This window comes from Anneissia japonica, unplaced genomic scaffold (assembly GCF_011630105.1).
Source record: "Anneissia japonica isolate Jap-2015-1 unplaced genomic scaffold, ASM1163010v1 scaffold287708_len1499824_cov190, whole genome shotgun sequence".
In the NCBI taxonomy this organism is placed as follows: domain Eukaryota; kingdom Metazoa; phylum Echinodermata; class Crinoidea; order Comatulida; family Comatulidae; genus Anneissia; species Anneissia japonica.
Genome location: NW_022752295.1, coordinates 1245016 through 1263774, shown reverse-complemented (window position 1 = coordinate 1263774; position 18759 = coordinate 1245016). Strand labels below are relative to the sequence as shown.

The 18759-nt window shown below is 34.8% G+C and overlaps 1 protein-coding gene across 1 annotated transcript in view; it reads left to right on the top strand.

Annotated features, from left to right (window-relative positions):
- The window catches only part of LOC117122219 (microtubule-actin cross-linking factor 1-like), a 48882-nt gene that overhangs the window by 3541 nt on the left and 26582 nt on the right, over window positions 1–18759 (top strand). The window contains exons 3-28 of the mRNA XM_033267729.1: window positions 1728–1870; window positions 2161–2329; window positions 2645–2733; window positions 3157–3364; window positions 3586–3948; window positions 4210–4314; window positions 4741–4836; window positions 6314–6457; window positions 6667–7089; window positions 7504–7824; window positions 8454–8568; window positions 9428–9633; window positions 9998–10315; window positions 10607–10773; window positions 11102–11261; window positions 11673–11871; window positions 12514–12591; window positions 13175–13335; window positions 13906–14139; window positions 14264–14410; window positions 15181–15606; window positions 15962–16258; window positions 17036–17150; window positions 17256–17473; window positions 17668–17985; window positions 18537–18703. Of these exons, the coding sequence (XP_033123620.1) occupies window positions 1728–1870; window positions 2161–2329; window positions 2645–2733; window positions 3157–3364; window positions 3586–3948; window positions 4210–4314; window positions 4741–4836; window positions 6314–6457; window positions 6667–7089; window positions 7504–7824; window positions 8454–8568; window positions 9428–9633; window positions 9998–10315; window positions 10607–10773; window positions 11102–11261; window positions 11673–11871; window positions 12514–12591; window positions 13175–13335; window positions 13906–14139; window positions 14264–14410; window positions 15181–15606; window positions 15962–16258; window positions 17036–17150; window positions 17256–17473; window positions 17668–17985; window positions 18537–18703 (5387 nt within the window). The remainder of the gene's footprint in view (window positions 1–1727; window positions 1871–2160; window positions 2330–2644; window positions 2734–3156; window positions 3365–3585; window positions 3949–4209; window positions 4315–4740; window positions 4837–6313; window positions 6458–6666; window positions 7090–7503; window positions 7825–8453; window positions 8569–9427; window positions 9634–9997; window positions 10316–10606; window positions 10774–11101; window positions 11262–11672; window positions 11872–12513; window positions 12592–13174; window positions 13336–13905; window positions 14140–14263; window positions 14411–15180; window positions 15607–15961; window positions 16259–17035; window positions 17151–17255; window positions 17474–17667; window positions 17986–18536; window positions 18704–18759) is intronic.

Below are 18759 nucleotides of genomic sequence, written 5' to 3'. Positions count from 1 at the left end.
GATGTGTATAAGAGACAGTATATATATATATATATATATATATATATGAATATGTATTAATTGGTACTCATTTTAAGGATTTCGTATTAAAAACATATCGTGACCGTAGGCTATTTGGTTTCATTGTGCAGTTAAAAACTGTTTTGATCGTTTTAACCTAAATGAGATATTAGGAGTGCTTTCGTTGAATTTTTAGGGGTTTTATAGATTTCACTACAGGACAGCGGTTGCATCTTTAAAATGGATGAGTACCGAAGGAATGTGCTGTGCAGACGAAAGGCAACTCATGGCAACAAAGGAGATATGTCGAGGGTGGGTCTCAAATATTCGCATGAGAACAGACATTCTTTTGAAATATAATTTGTTGAGTAAGTAGGCGTAGATTGCAAATATCCAGAGATTATGTGGGGTTTTGGTTGATTGCCCGTTATCAAATAATTATCATATTAGGCCTAATACTCATTCATTTGGTCATCTTACTGACCTAATCACGCTTTTGAAAAACAGCACAAGGTGTGTATGAGTGGGCGGTACAGTATTTTATTTTCAAATTCTAATTCTCAAAGCATGTAACTTATTCAATCAATTATAATGTATATTATCGCCTCTTCAACTGAAGGAACATTGAAAATACAATTAGTAAGCCTAGTGGAAAAATTTGCAGATAAAGTACGAAGTCAGGTTTATATAACATTAACCCAAGACTTAAGTGGCGTTCCATAACATACAAAGTGGGATTGTTTATTAAAAGTTGTACTTTCGCGTTCGTGTTTGCTTTATAGACCGGTGCAGGTCTATTGATTGGTAGTCACAACGTACATACATCACTCGGTAAAATTATTTTGGAGGACGTATAGTTTTAGGCTGTCTAGTAATATATTTAAGGGTTGTCGTGTAGTCCTAGACCCGACACTTTTAGTTTACTTAGGTCTAGGCCAGGGTAAGTTCCAGTCCTTGTCTTCGAGACTAGGCCTAGCCTAGAGGTCATTGCCTATCTATGCGTCGGGCCTGAGGCCTACTGTCGCACTCACTAGGCGGGCCTAGTCTTTCATGCTTGTCCAAGTTTTTATCGTAGACCTACAGCATGTTTCACTTGTATTAGATCTTTTTACAGTCTAAGCTTGCAATTTTAGCATTATTGTACCAACTCCCCCCCCCCCCAAGTACGGCCTAAATATAACTGAAATAATCTTCATTCACTTGGCATTAAATGGCGAAAAACGCGCTTTTGTGAAACACATTTTATATGGAACGCCACCTGGGCCTTTTTGCTTTCGATACAAACGTCGAGATAGTTAAAAAAAAAAAAAAAAAAAAAAAAAACAACCCATGTTTAAAACTATATTGAAAGTTAATAATAATTAAGAATGATTACTGATGTTTATTTCTAAATTCAATAATAAAAAATAATCTTGTTCAGTCTAATTACTTTTATGAACACTTACTTTTTGTTGTGTGTTTGTTGTGTTTGTGGTCTTGTTGCTGTTGTTTATTCTCCCTTTCCTTGCTTTGCAGTTTTGTTGATGAATTACGGAATTATCCATCAATGTTTCTTGTTTTTTCCATAAGGAAAGTTGCAGTAAGGTTATAAGTGCACCAAAGATTACTAGTGAATCAAATTTCACATAACATCATACAATAGCAGTGTCTCATGATATTGACAGTTACATGATATTTATACATATACAGACAAATAACTATATAAATTGTGGTGTGACTAATTTCAGGCTGGTGAGGATGAGGCTTCAGCAAGCTCAACAACCGATAGAACTGTAGTATATACAGAGTCTGTGACACATGTAGATGATAGAGAAGATACTGCCAGTGAATACAGCCAAACAAGCTCTATATATCAATCAGGCCTGTCAAGGTAGTTATCAATCAACTAATCAATCAGGCAGTCTACCAAATCAATTAATCTTATCATCAAACTAAAATTAAAATAATTGCAGTGTGTATCACTAATTTAATACAATCATTAATACCCATATAAAGAGACCTACAGTATAAGCCAATGCTGAAACTAACATTGAGTAGAGTTTTCCAACATATTGGTGGGCGAAAATCACAGAAACTGCACATAACAATGATAATGGTTATGTTGAATAGGTGAATGAAAAAAGAAACTGTTTAATAACACTTTGGCTATCATTTTGATAGATCCGAAAATCTGGTGGTCCGAGGTGAGAAAGTGCTTGGACAAATTGAATCGGTTACTAGGGATTTGGACAACATTGAAGCACAGATTAAGGACGTCGATGGTAAAGCATCTAAACTGAAAGCTGCTGAAGTCAACAGACTTATAATCATCATAGAGACGAACCTTAAGGTACTGTAATTTCTTCATTATGAATGCTTTTTTTTCAATGATGTTCGGTCACACAATTTTTTTTCCTTAATAATACACTAACAGTAGATCATTTATATGCATCTGTACAGTATCTGTAATTTCTATTATGCAATTATTGTAAACTTTTGAAAGCACTATGGGAAATTAGTGAAAAGCAAAGGAGCAAATATTGCCAGAAAAAAAATTCGATTTTTTTTTTTTTTTTTTTTTTTTGGCTTATATTAATGACTTAACGTATATTGTTATTAAATATATATAAATTTTTCTTTTGAACAATTTGGGGTGTTTTTGCAGACTTGTGACAAGAATATACATACACTGTACAAGAATGTCCACCAGTTGCATGAGGACGGGTACCAGAGTTGGGAGAGGCTTCAGCAAAGGTATACTTACTTGAAATTGATTACAACTTATAATTTATATGTATATACTTTCTTATTTTAGAAATGTAAATTAGTATTATGGCAGATATTTATATACAAATCAAGATACCAGTGGTGGATCCAGGAATTTGAAATAGAGGAAAGGTGTGGGGGGTGGGTGGGTAAGGAAAGGACTTTCACAAATAGAGGGTCCACCCACTTCATCCCCACAATTTTTTTCCATTTAAAAAAAAATAATTTTTTAAAGATTTGGGAGGAGGCCCGGTTCACCGCCCACCAACCCCTTTGAATGCACTGCTGGTGACTACTGTTGATATCTAATGAATAAACCAAAACTGAAAGAACTTATTTATATCCCAATGAAAGAATAATCAAAGAAATTTCAGCAGCCTAGCAATAAAATTCTAATATTGCATTCCACAGGATCGAGGAGCTACAGAGAAGAAGCACAATTCTTAGCACCTTTGAAATCAAGAGCTCAACTGCAAAAGACTCCACACTTATCAAGACTCAAGGAGAAGGGATGAGCATCTCAAAAAAGAAGGAGGAACGCAAAGAAGAGCGTGTCATCATTAGAGATGAGATTTACATCTTCCTATCAGACTGCCTCACTTGGGTTCAACAATTGAAGGCATGTACACTTTATAGATTTAAACAAAGACTTTTATTGCATTATCATTGACACAAATTATCCATGACCATTTTGTAAAAATATATTTTTCATTCTTTAAAGTAAAATTAAATTGAGTCATTGCAGAAATCCTTCATAATTTTAGTCAAAAATATGGGCTCATAACCATGGGAGGGCTAATTGTATTATTATTTCTGACAATGTTTTTTTTTTTGTTGTAGTCCACAATGAGCAAGATGTCATTTGGCAGTGATGTCTCCAGTATTAAAGATCTCCACCACAAGGTGTCCATGGAGCTGGAGAACATCCGCCAGTACAGAGCTAACCTAGATCAGTGCCAGAGGGACCGCAACAAATACTCGGGTGAAGAACTCCGAAAGTATAACAAGCTACTTCACCAGTTTGAAACAGAGTACCAGAAGCTTTTGGATGCCACTCTGCAACGATTGCATCTCTTGGAAGTACTCCTTGAATTCTCACAGGATGCAACTCGAGAATTATCTTGGCTGGATACTCTAGGGGATGTGGAAGCACAGTGGGAGAACACACATCCTACCATCAAAGAGATGGAAGATCACATCTTGGTGAGATATTTTTTGTTTTATGCAGACATGCACAGGTTGTTTTTTTTTATTTTGTATAAATAACACAAACCAAATGTGTTACTGTACCTGAAGTTCTTTGATAACTACTGCTGTACCAACACGTTACTTTTACATGCATAATAAATGGGCAGTTGTAGATATTTTATAGATGCTACAGTAATGGTAATATAACAATTAAATAGTATTTAATCAGTAATTCAAGCTAAGAAGATTAGTTAATGTTAAAAATTATTTATTCAGAACCTGTCAGGTGATATAGAGAGACACAGAGATGAGTTTCAACAGGTGATTCTAAGAGGAGAGACAATGATAAACCAGGACCATCCAGGTTCTGAGTGTATCAAGGTATCCATTGTTAAATTTTCATAAGTTATGTTAATTAGTCTCTGGCGATACTTTACAAAGAACTTTCTAAGATACAGTTTGTAAATCTAATCTATTCTGTTGAATACTTACCTGAATGAACTGAAATGTCAAAATTCCTTTCAGCAGAAATGATTTAAAAATAATGGAATTGTCTGCCTCTGGTGATGCATAAGAACATGTTAAAGATACTTGCTATGTTAAGTTAGCTAAACATCTTAAAACTTTGACCCTAGTGTGAAAGTTTTACCTTCCCCAAAAGATCAACTATGAAGTAGCAAATTTGTATTTTAAATTACCATGTATTTTTTTTAACTAATTATCCAAGTTTAATCAGATGTGTCTGTATTTGTAAATGATTAATTATAGTTTTTAGTATGTTCTGAATATTAAATATATTCCATCTAGAAATACCTAAATGCAATGAAAAGTCAGTGGGCATGGCTGATAGACTTCAAAGCATCTGTTGAAAAACACCTGAGTACTACCCGCGGTAACCAGGATGTGAGTAACATTTTTTTTTCTATACATATCTGTCATATTTTCAGTTCATGATAGATTGACAGTGAAATGTGTGGTGAGATTGTTTTGTGATGAGAGAGTGTAGTGAAGATTTATAAGGTAGTGAGATTAACCCTGGTATTCTCAAAAAGAACTTTAGACGTAGTCCGAGCTAAAACTTTAAAGCTACGTCATTTCATATTTGACTAGCACTACGACTAAATCACGCGAACTTCAACTAAAATGATATCTCTGCAGGCTGATTTTTTTAGTCAGCCTAGGGTCAGGCTAAATCGGCAACTTGAAATATTTACCCCACTAAAAACATGCTTTTTGTAACTCACAATAAAGTAAAACAATAAAAATTATTGTATACATAGGTCTGATAATTTTGGTGTGTTAAACAAAAGAGACATCAAGTTGAGCTTCCTAAAGGCGAAATTAACATGTTTTGCTAGCCACATGCAATAGTTCATGATTTCCACGAAATCCCCTCACTTTGCGGTCATGTAGCTTCAACATAACAACAACAAAAATGGCGCCACCCCCGCTCGGGCTCAACTATAATAGTTCTCCAAAGAAAGCAAATTTCCAGTCACTGTTCAAATTCTCTATCGTTATATGTTAACGGCTAATATAGTTTGTAGTGTTATAGAAACTTAATTAATAAGCGAATGATTATCTATTATGAATTATGAGGAAATATGTTTTTGAGCATCAGAGGACAGCTTAATATTCATCTGCGTTACCGGATCTCTAAAATTTCATCTGCTATCAAAATGAGCTTCTTTCATTGGTTAGTTTGATACTCGTTGCTTGCCAGTCGTCTTTAGCTGAACTAAAACTAGGACTTGATTTAGTCATAGTTAGAACTTTGACTATGTTGTTGATGAATACAAATTTAAGTTTGAGTTGCAACAAGGACTAAATGAAGTTCAAAGTTCGACTAAAGTTCATTTTAAGAATACAGGCGTCAGTGGTGATGAGATCTTTATCTTTATGAATTACTGTGGAATGTTATCACTGATGGATCTTTTTTCTTTTATACCATGTTCATCAGGGGTTCGGAACTCTCACTGTGCAAGTCGCTTGTGTCCTTGGGCAAGGCACTTTATCTATGTTTGTCTCTCTCTACCCAGGAGTATAAATGGGTACCCAGTGGTTTACTACTGGGGAGGAAAAAAGGCGGCATGGAAAGGAACTGGCCACCCTACCACACAATACCGAGGCTTAGTACAATGGGCTCACATCTCATTCCCCTATGTTCAGTAATGAACACGGAACTACCTTTACTTTACCATGTTCATTATGTGATGTACATACCATTTGTATGTTCATTGGTTAATTGTCTTTGATCATATATTAATCAAACAACTCAAAATATGCCATATACCATACCACATACTTTCTATTTATGATTTTTTTTTGTATAATACATAAAATGTTAATTGCTATTGAAATTTGTTTGTGTCTTTTATAGGTTATGGAAAAAACCTATCAAGATGAGATTACTATATCTATTGAACTGTTGACCTGGATGTCAAACGCAGAGCACAAGTTAGGCTCTATGCAGCCGCAGAGTGAACAGTCAAAACTTCTCATATCACAGCTACAGGAGGTTAAGGTTTGTCAACATTCCTCAGTCACAGTAAACAGGTTTGTTTGAGCTTTTTACACACAAATCGCAAAAAGATCAAACAAACTCCAGACGCTATAGGAAAGGTAGTGCCCACTTGAGGATAGAAAAAACATGTTGAAGGTACAATGTTGATTAACATTATTAAAATTATTTGATAAAAAATGTGGAATTTTTCTATTTAATTTTCTTTCTAGGGTGTACATGCTGATGTCCAGAGCCACCAGAGAGCAATCAGAGATTGCGCAGACAGTCTCCAGCTCTTTGTCAACATGAACAGTGCTTTCCTTACTCCTGAGCAGATCAGCACACTCAACGATTATGTGTCTCGTCTCATCGATGGCTTCGATCGTCTGCTAAATCAGACTAAAGTGCGCTTGAAGCACCTAACGGGTGCGTTAGATTCACTGAAAGCGTTTGAGCATGAATTGTCTGCATTTGAGGTTTGGTTTGAAAAGGCTGTGTCGGATATTGGTGCATTGGATCAGAGCATAAACCACGAGAAGGATGTTGAGAAGCTGACTGTCAGTTTGGACGGGATATCAAAGGATGTTGGGGCACAAAAGGCAAGATTGAGTGCTATCAGTGAAGTTGGCAACAGCTACATTGCAAGCTCCAAGGTATAAATGTAGTATTTTATGTGTTGTGTTGTATTGTATTGTAAGAATGCGCCACATGAAGAGAAGATTGTACAGGATTGCCAATATGTGTTCAATTACATATAGTAATAAAATACTATATGCTTCACTATTTATCTTAAGTCTTAACTGATTTCCTACTTTTTACAATAAATTGTGCGTAATAAGCCAATTCTTAGCTTGAACCACACATGCCCATATCAAACTCAATTGACATAAACAGACATACACACAACATAGGTTTATATCGATTGATCTTGGACTGGATACGGGCATGCAGAGTTCAAACCAGGAATTGGCATATTTCTCTATGTACAGTTTTAATGTTGACACTAAACAATAATTTAATTTTGTAAGTGAATCACATTTCTTATGTAATGATGGGGTTTTCTTCAGGAATACAAGCACATTCTGCGAGATTTTCGTGACTTAGCCCTTTCTCGCCAGTTTAATCGCTCGTACGTTGAACCATCTGATCCAACATACATACGAGACCGTCTAAATCGGATAGTTGCAGATTTCAACCAGCTTCAGACAGCTTGCGCTGAAACGCAGGAACATCTAAAAAAAATTGTGGAAAAACATAAATCATTCAGAAGCTCACTGAACATTCTTAACTCATGGCTCCAGCAAGCGGAGAATGAGATGGCTCGATTAAACCGAGAGCCTACAACAACAGACAGGAACACCGTACAACAACAAATAGAAAACTGCAAGGTATGACAAATTGTAGTTTAAAAAAGGAAGTATTGGTTTATAACTGTTTTTTGTATGTCATCACTTTTGATTTGTGTAATTTGTTTCATTAAAAAATTAATAATGAAAAAGCTGATTTGTCCATATAGTGCCAGCTAAGCGCACACAACTTGAGATATTGCCACTTTCAAGTGGAGTTAATGGCTTCAAAAAACAATAATACATCATAGCTTAGGCCTGGAAAGGAATGATGTTCGTTTATTGAAAGAAGGCCAGCCTAGTCGACATAGGCCTAATAATGTGCTTTTTTATTCCACCAACACACAATTTTTACTGGTTGGTCAGTTTTTTTAACTGGTAATATTGACAGATAAAACGGCTTCGGGAGAACACTGGTGATAATGATGATTAACTTTAAAATGAAACTTTTTAAAATGCATCAACAATCATAATGATTTGGAAGAGTTATTGAAAGGACCAACACTAAACCATTAGTAAAAAGAAACAAATTACAAAAACATCAAAGATACTATTGTATATTGAATCCCTAAGCGAAAGATGTGCAAAGAATATACATAACATGTAGTGTAAAAACCTAATGAGGGAATAGGAACCAAGTTGTTCAACTGTTCTATCAATTTATCTTTTAGATTTTTAATACTGATGTAACTAATCATGCCAGAGATATTGATCAACTAAAGGATGATGGGAAATCTCTTGTGCACTCTCATCAGGTCATGAAACTGGAAGTGGACAGAACTCTGGGTAAGACATGTCAGATAGCAAGCAATGACTAAATACATCATGTTAATCATGACGCAACACATTTCCACAGAATTTAAAATTTTGGAGAAAATCAAAAATTCATTTGACAGGTCTGAAACTATTCTTTCAGGTTTGGAATTTTACTGTATTTTGTACATTGACTATCCGTCTCTTATCTGACAAAATTTGACCACATTTAAAAACAAGTTACTGTTTGATAGTGTTATAAAAACAAATAAATCAATTGAAGTGAAATGAAGTTTACAATTTTGTTGTTCACAAAAGAGACTGGTAAATGCAATAGTTTACTCTGAGTGCAGCCAGGTGTAAACTGTGCAGCTACTCATGCATAACTCATGATTGAATCTTGTTTACTTAATTGTGTTTATACTGAAACCACAGAATCATTATGGATTAAATACACTAATTAACCCAATATGTTATATACCATTGCTTAATAAGTTTGGTTTCCATAAAAATCATTACACGCTATTGCCAACTCTTTTTGGCGATGCTGATTGGTCAGTTGAATCAGGGAGCGTTTCCGATTGTGTCGGGGACAGCTTGTGCAGTGCAACGATTGCAGTGAAAATGCTGTAGCAACTGTGTAGCGATTCTATGGAAACCATGCTTTGCATAGAATATGATTATATCATGTTTGATATTTTATGAATTTTTTGTGAGAACCCTTCACATGTGTATGATTTTGTTAAATATTTCTATCATTGCTCACATGTAGAATAGGCTAAGCATACATTTGATAAAGCAATTACTTTAGTTTCCTTATTTTATTTACATTAACCAATTTAAGCAAAAATTAAAAGAAAATTTTTTTTTTTTTAAACAATACCGGTAATAGATGATGTTGTCCAGCGTTACGATGAATTAGACGTAAGCGTTCGTGAACGGATTCAAAGACTGCGAATGGGGCTGGACAAGAATCAACATTTAGATGATCTCATTCGATGGCTGGAAGATAAAGAGAAGCGTGAATTTGAGATGGAGAAAGGAACGATCATCATGGTTAAGAGGAAACCTCTTTCCGAGAGGCTGCAAGAATACAGGGTAAGGAATTTTTAAAAAGTACAAATACAGTTAATCATTAAAAAGATTGTTGATGTTAAGGCTTTATAAGGTACATGTAACACCTAATATGACATGAGTCTTCAAAACAAACCACATAGCAAATCAGGAAAAATGAACAAATGTGGGATGTTTGGGATTTACGTCTCTATATTTTGAGTTTTGCTTTTTTTCTGTTTTCTTTTATTATTTTGATATTTACTTTTTGTGGCTACATATTTCAGACACAATACAGAAGTTTGAACTACACATAGTGTTTTTGATTGATTTAATATATTGATTGATTGAGTGATTAATTGACTAAAAGTAATCATATCACTTACATTTTTATATAATATTGTTTTAGGTATTTGAGAAGGAGATTAGTGACTACCAAGATGTGATAGAGTCAGTTTTAAGTTCCACTTCAGAACTCATCAACTCCGCTAAACCGGAAGAACGTATCATCTACCAATCCAAACTGGACGACTTTCGACGGCGTCACAACAATTTGATCACCAATTTAAGAAAGCATGGAGAGGTACTGCAGATGTTCTCCAGCAAACTGGTTGATCTTGAGTTGGAAGTTGAGAAATTTGAAGGTTGGCTGCTGCCATTACTGCAAGAACTTGAATCAACAGATATTGCTGAACTAGATATAATAGGCATGGATTCTAAATTACAGGTAAGTTTGAATGTTGTATCTTGAGATAATAACTAATTGTCATTCTGATCATTGTATGACAGTAATAAGCTTTTATTTATGTGAATAGCATAGTCATTCTTCAAGGCACTCCTGCAGTCTATTAAGAGAGACAAAAGTAAAGTTATATTATCAATCTTATTACTTTCCTTGCATGATCTTTTATTAGACGCACAATGTTGGTGTTTGTGTTCACCTAAGCACTAACCATCTCTTCTATAAGATCATGGTTTGGTTTTGTTCAATGGAAGTTAATCCTCCTTTTTACTACAGGCAGCTGCTCAAGACATCAATCGTCAACAGCTTCAGTACCAGAAGATCCTGAGTCTTGCACGAGAACTCTTTGATCATCCACGGGCAAATAATACATCGCAACTCTCAGCCATGATGATGAACTTCAAACACAACTGGGCCTCCTTAGAGGCTGCTCTTGCTACCAGGTGAGTTAATGTGCATGTGTAGACTATATTGTTCTTTTTGATATATTTTAATGAGAGCAGTAAACCGCGAGGCTTATAGGCTTAAGTCTTTAGCAATGTTAATGTTTAGTTGCTCCCAAATGGAATCTTTACTCATTAGGTAGTAAACTTTCAAGAGAGTGAATCATCTTAAATAGAATTTACTCTCATCATAAGCATACTACTGTATCTCTTTCTCACCATGCCTGTTATTAGTGACTGGAAGAATTGTGTGTTGTATTGAGCAAACATTAATATTTTTTATATTTGGTCAGTCTTTGTTCTTCAATTTTGTATGATTTTGTCTTAGACGTGGTCAGTTTGATCAACGGAAGCTAACTGAGAAGCGGTATGAGAACATGGCATCGGAAGTGCAGTCTTGGCTGGACAGGATGCAGGAGAAGCTTGATGGCATAACATTGAAGACAAGAGATGAACATAATGTCGACATGCAGCTTCAACAACTAAAGGTACATGTAAACATTGATTTTAATGGGTGCTAAAATAACAGTAATTGTAATCATGGTATTTAAACATAAAAGAATTTCTCCAGGTGCCTTTTTCTTAGTCATTGGATGCAGAATCATTCACATGCAAATTTCTCCACTTTGTGTTGAGTAGGCCTATTCTTAGTCGTCCATCCGACCAAGTGCGTATTTATACTGGATATAGAGGCAACAAAGTATGTTGTAGAAGGACACAAGTTATGTGACTATTGTTATTTTTGTCTGAACTTCTGACCATGTGGTTGGAAGCACCAAAACTAACCGCTGCTCCGAACAATCCAAACAACTATCTGTATATTTGTTTACTTTAACTGTTTTCCAACTCTTATATCTCCATTTATACATAATTGATTATATCTTCTATTCTTTTTGCAGCTTACTCAGAAAGAAATTTCAGACAATGAGAAATTGATCGAAGACATCAACAAATTAGGCTCAACATTGAACAATCTCCTCCGGGAACACCAAGTCAGCATAGCAACACGTGTTCATCAGAAGTCAATCGAAGTTGAAGATGGCCTGCAATCTGATTGGTCACTCACTAGAAGTACAACCTCTCTTGATGGATCAAGGGGTAAGGATGTGGACATCATATACTTGTGTCAGTCGTGATGAATTTGCCATTAGGAAATATCTTCCAACTTCAAAACAGAAACATAGTGAATGAGTTTATGGATTCAGTGCTTAAGTGGTCTTTAATGACCACTTAAGCATAAGTAAATTATTAATACTTACAACCTGATAGACCAACTATAGTCAACTATTGACCATTTAAGCTTGACAAATAGATTATAAATAATAAACTGATTATTTGCCAATTCTCTATGTAGTTGCAACACTTTCGTGAAAATTATCATCCTGCATAAAGAGTACTGATTTGTCATCTTTTTAAATTTATGAAAGAACTTCTATATATAACAACATATAAGTTATATATGACATTTTTAGTTCTTTCATTTTATTTCATGTAATAAATGTAATTAATCTTAAAATCACATACATTTTTTAAAAGTAGAAATCTGACAGTGACCACCATTGTTTGTCATAATATGTAAATGTATATGTTGTAAAACAATAGACACCTTAAGTAAAATGTATTACAAGTAACAAAACTGTGTAGTATCAAACATGAATTCAAAATAGCTTTATTTTTAAAGTGTTTATTCTTTTAAGGAAATTCATAAACAATTTTGTTTACAATTTTCTAATACCTCAGAAATTGGGGAAACTAAGTTTGACAAAGAGCTTGCATTGATAAATCGACGCTACGATGCCCTCAAGAAAACCATATTGGGTTTGATTGAAGACCTTGCATTGATACGTCTCTGGCTCACCAGTCGGGATTCTGTGAACAGCATGAAAGTGACCGTGGAAAACCTTCTCACTCAGCTGACGGAGAAGAAACCGAATAGCAAAGATTTACAAGAACTGTCAGGGGAAATAGGTGCTTTCTTGGTAAGTTTAATCCGCATATTTTAGGGGAAGAAAGTCAAATTGTTGGTGAATAACATTTATTTGGATATGTAGTTATATGCATGCACTCACCTTGTTCATTTGTGTTTTCCACCACCCCTCCCAATTAATTTTCATTTATAAAATACTTACTGCAGAAGATGTCAACAATCATGGCTTTACTATACATCAACAAGGCAAATATAGCTGTATAAAAATACAAGAGATTTTGATTTTAATTTTTATTTGTACTGCAGTTATCAAGGACTATACACAGTACAACAAGCAAAACAAAGCTATAAAAGACTGCATCCATAGTGGACCTTTTTTACCAAATCCCACCCCATGGATATTATTGTTAAGGTCACACATGTCTCTTATACACATCTAGATGTGTATAAGAGACAGCAAGAAAACCATATTGGGTTTGATTGAAGACCTTGCATTGATACGTCTCTGGCTCACCAGTCGGGATTCTGTGAACAGCATGAAAGTGACCGTGGAAAACCTTCTCACTCAGCTGACGGAGAAGAAACCGAATAGCAAAGATTTACAAGAACTGTCAGGGGAAATAGGTGCTTTCTTGGTAAGTTTAATCCGCATATTTTAGGGGAAGGAAGTCAAATTGTTGGTGAATAACATTTATTTGGATATGTAGTTATATGCATGCACTCACCTTGTTCATTTGTGTTTTCCACCACCCCTCCCAATTAATTTTCATTTATAAAATACTTACTGCAGAAGATGTCAACAATCATGGCTTTACTATACATAAACAAGGCAAATATAGCTGTATATATATATAAGAGATTTTGATTTTAATTTTTATTTGTACTGCAGTTATCAAGGACTATACACAGTACAACAAGCAAAACAAAGCTATAAAAGACTGCATCCATGGTGGACCTTTTTTATTAATCCCACCCCATGGATATTATTGTTAAAGTAACACAAAACATTATGCATAAAGTTATGTAAACATGTACATTTGTGGGACAACGCATGTTTTTAGGCCCTGCGCGAGTTGTCAACATTGATTGACACTCCGGAAGGTCCTTTAGCAACTGCGGCAGAAAGTAAAATTTTCCGTCCTCCAGGTTTGCGGTTTTTTTTTTTTTTTCGAAAAATTATCTAACATCGCATTTGGGATCTGTAGATTGTGAGTAAAGAGGTTGATGAGCTAGGCCCTTCTGTAGTCGATGTAATCAACTCTGGTGAAGCTTTCCTTCGTGAGCACCATGATACACTCAGCTCTGATTGCTACACCGGACTTCAGCATTATATTAGTGAACTTCGAACTCTCTATGAAAAACTGAAAAAGAATGCTGCTGATTGGTTGAAAAATTCACATGATGTACTTGATGAGCTGGAACAAAACCAACAAGATTCTGTAAGTTCTGTAACAATAATACACTATATAATAATTATAGTAATGGTAATGTTGATAGTGGTGATGATGATTTGTTATTGTTATTATGGTTATAAGGAAGTGTTTGTGTTTACATTTTCATTAGGCCATGCTGAGTGAGCAGTATCATAATGCAGTCTTGTTTCTGCAAGACCTCTTGGATTGGGTTAGAAAAGCAGAGAACAACCTGGCAACACAAGATTCAATGGGAAATTCACTGACAGCCCTTATGAAGCAGTTGACACACCACAGGGTAAATCAAAGTCTTCACATTGTTTAAATCAAGGTTAACATTAATTTAGGTAAATTATATATAATAATAATTATTATATGTTAAAATATTTATTTTCTTAATATATGTGAATGTTCTCACAAAACTACATAAAGTATTAATATATTTTGAAAAATCATTAATAATGTTCAAAAGAATACCAATATTTGTATTTTGGGGTTTTTTTTCTTTCAATTTATATAAAACATAGGCCTTTTACTTTGTTGATAACAAAACATACAGATTAATAAGTTATTTTCAACAAAATTTGGGTGAAACAAATGTTCAATTGTAGTTTGAATTCTGTAACTTGGAAGCCTACTATGTTCTTGGATGTACAGTGAAATATAACATAAATTTTTTGTCTTCTTGAATATACTTTCACCTGATGAACTGATAATATACAATGTTTCTTGACCTTGAAGATAATAGAATCATCCACCACACTGTACTTCCATGCACCACACTATACATACCTGCAGTGGCGGATTAAATGGGGGTGGGGGCAGCTGTCCCGGACCCCCTAAATTTTTTTAAATTATAAAAGTAATGGAGAAATAAAAAGAAAATTATATTCAAATATAAGTCTGAGAGTGCCATTTTTAACCATCTCAACCCCAACCATGGTGCCCCTGAGGTGATATAGACCTGCTATCAATCAAATCCTCCCTCGGTCTCTTTTATTTTGAATTCCTGGATCGCCACTGCTACCATAACATTCATTTTGTCTGTTTTAATCATTTTTTTTATAGGAAATCCAAAATGATATCCAAGATCACCAGAATCCTGTAATCAAGGCAATTCAGGATGCTCAAAACATGATACAGAAGTACCGGTTAAGACTCAGTAAAGATGAACTTGACAACCTCACAGACCTCAACTCCGAGTTAAGCCATCGGTTTAACCATGTCAATGGAGAGTCTAGCATGCGTTTGACCCAACTCCAGATTGCCTCCCAAGATCTACCAAAGTTTGATGAAGAAATTACAGACTTTGGGCAGTGGTTGGCCACAGCTGAGCACACTCTAGAAAGGTCATTGAAATCAGTAAACAGAGACCTTCCCACAATGCAACATCAACATGCACAGCACAAGGATTTCAATGATGACATACTAACCCACTCCGCTGACTTGAAGTTTATCATCAAAGCAGGCGAGAAAATGCTAGAAATGTCAAAGGTAAGGGTGTTAATTGCTTTTTGCTTGCGAAATTACAAATACCTTCCTATATGCAATGTTAATTGGTAAAGCCATCACTCACTGTATTGTACAACGGTCATACAAATCCAACTCCGCTCTCTTTGTGCGATAGACGATGTGACGCCATCTGCTGATTGTCGGTGGCAGTCTGAACTGTTCGTCATTAAAAACAATCCATTGTGCACACGTCGTCGCGTTGTGTTCTTTAGAATCGTGTCGGATAACGACATTCGTGTGCATTGAGATCCCGGCTTTGCACTAGACTAATAAAAGGAGGAAAAAGGAGTAATTCTTAAAAATATAAATTGTTAAACTTAAAGGTCTTTAATTTTAGGGTTATGAAGCATCCCTGGCAACTTTCCGAGAAAGCATCAGCAATTTTCAGTTTGTGTCTCATCCAGAACCGAATACGATATCAGATCGTTTGACTAGTGTAACGAGGCGTTACGACCTGCTGAAGACAAGAAGCAGTGAGCACTTAAGTCTATTAAACCAGGTTATCTCACTGCAACAGTTATTTGAAGACCACTGTGTTAAATTTTATCGCTGGCTAAAAGAGACCGAGGCTGCCCTGAACAAAGTGTCATCAAGTGATGCAGCAAATATTCAACAACAAATCAATAAACTACAGGTAATTTATTTTATATTGTATGCCTAGTTTGTTTTTATGGTATGAGTGAAGGAATAAATAAATGGATGAAGGAATAAGTTAATGGATACATATACAGCAAATATTCAACAAAAAATCAATAAACTGCAGGTAATTTATTTTATATTGTACGCCTAGTTTGTTTCTATGGTATTAGTGAAGGAATAAATATATGGAAGAAGGAATAAGTTAATGGATACATTGCAATGCTACTGAAATTTACCTTAACATATTTTTTAATTTTTTTTTTTTAATTACTGCCTGTACATTCATTAATTTATTTCCATTTGTTGTAATTTGCATCATAAAAATACATAGAAATTGATGTTGCTCTGAGACACAATTACATAAAATACAGAACTAAACAACAAAAAAAAATATGCTTACAGAGTCAGTCATTTCCCTTTCGTATGATACCGCTAACAATCTTTAAGTACCCAAATGGCTGCTGGGTAGCAGGCTGTTTTGTTACCTGTTTGTACCACTATTATAAATAATGATTTAAGTATACTAACTTTATTTTCAATACTACTTCACAACACAAATTATTGTAGGGTAATCCACTCCCACTGCCATCATGTCATAATAATGATACACATCTATTTATAAATAAAAAATTTTTTTCCAGAAGACTAAAAAAAAACCAAAAAACAATCCATTGAATATCAGCCCTTTGGTCACTTAAATTCAATTTAATTTATATTTCATCATTCCTTCACTAAGGATTAAATTTGTAATATTAATTTTATTTTGATGCAGTTGATCCAAGATGATGTTGTGGCACATCTGCAAGATATTGATCAATGCAAAGAGTATTGTCGGGAACTTGGTGATGCTGAACCTGAATTGGAGCCAGCTGCCAGAAAGAGCACCGGTAAACATTTTATCTTTTAATTTCGTGGATTGAAAATGTTTGCCAAAAAATCTGTATGTAAATATATTTCATTATTATAAGTAACATTTTTCTTGTATCATGTAGACGAGATGGTGAGGCGATACAATGCTCTCGATGCCAACATCAAATCACGCAGTTCACAGCTGCATGAGGGTCTTGTGCAGTCACAGAGCTTCCAGGAAAGCTGTGATGACCTCCTGCAATGGTTGGATCTCACCGAAGCGAAGCTCTACAAGATGGAGAAGGGAACACTACTGATAATCAAACGAGCTCCTCTCATTGAAAACCTCCAAGAAGTTAAGGTAAGGCAGGTGGGAGACCTATGATCATTTTTCTAAGCTGAAAGAGAGTGTACATCATGTATTGTTATTGTTTTCTTAATGTTGGTTTGAGAACACGAGATGATGCAAATCAGGGACTGATTATTGTTGAAATATAAATGATAATAATAATGATAATAACGATAGTAATTATAATATAATTATTCTTCTTATAGGCAATAGAAGGTGATATTGAGAGTCACAGGTCAAGTATTCGAACATTCAATGATATGGCTGACAAGGTAATTAAAAGCAGTGAACCCCGCATTGCCAAGGCAATACAGACCAAGATCTCTTCTGTTAATTCCCGCTTTGATCAGTTGACAGAATCAGTCAGACGCCATAGCCGGATCGTTGAAGACTTCATTACGAGGCTGGAAGAATTTGAGAAAGCTGTTGACCAATTAGAAGACTGGTTACTTCCTGTCTGTGATGAATTGGACTCGAAAGAGATGTTCAACCTTGACCTCAGTCAAATAGAGAAAAATGTTAAAGTATGTGTTTTAATCTCTAAACAAAGTATATTTCTAGATGATATAAAATGTGATGAATAGGAATAAGTAAAATTAGATTTTATTACTACAATGAAAACTGAATGTTATATGTATTTGCAACAAGCAATAAACCTTTGAATGATCAAATATATCGAGATATAATTAACATTTTAATGTAAATTGTTCAAACGCACATAATGTACTGTACTTTATGTGTCTATTTCATGAATTCTTTACTTGGATGAGCTGATATAAGCCAGATTACAAATGGAACTCACCCGCGAAAAAATAATGGAATCATCTAACCCAGGCATATATAACCCAACATTTCATAACAATCCTCATAAATTCATTTATGTTTTTCTTACTTAAAATGCTTGCAATATTACATAGATAATACCATAGATGACAAGCAGACATAGATCCAATAAATGTTTGCCCATTATAATCTTGAAATAACATGGACATATATAATTAAATAACAATTGATAATCGCAATAATTAGGATGTAAACTATTAATGAAATAAACATTGAATTTATTTTCTTTTAGAATTGGGTTCAGGAACAGTCAGTTTATCAAAATCAATTGAAGCGAATTCACTCTATGGGAGAGCGTCTTGTGCAGGATCCTAAAGCTAGTGATGCTTCTTATGTGGCTTCTGTCCTCACCAGTGTCAGCAACAACTGGAGAGCTCTTGAAGATCTTCTTCAAAGGAGGTACTTTTTACTAATATTGATATTTTTATTGGTGTTTTGTTCCAAGCTATATATAT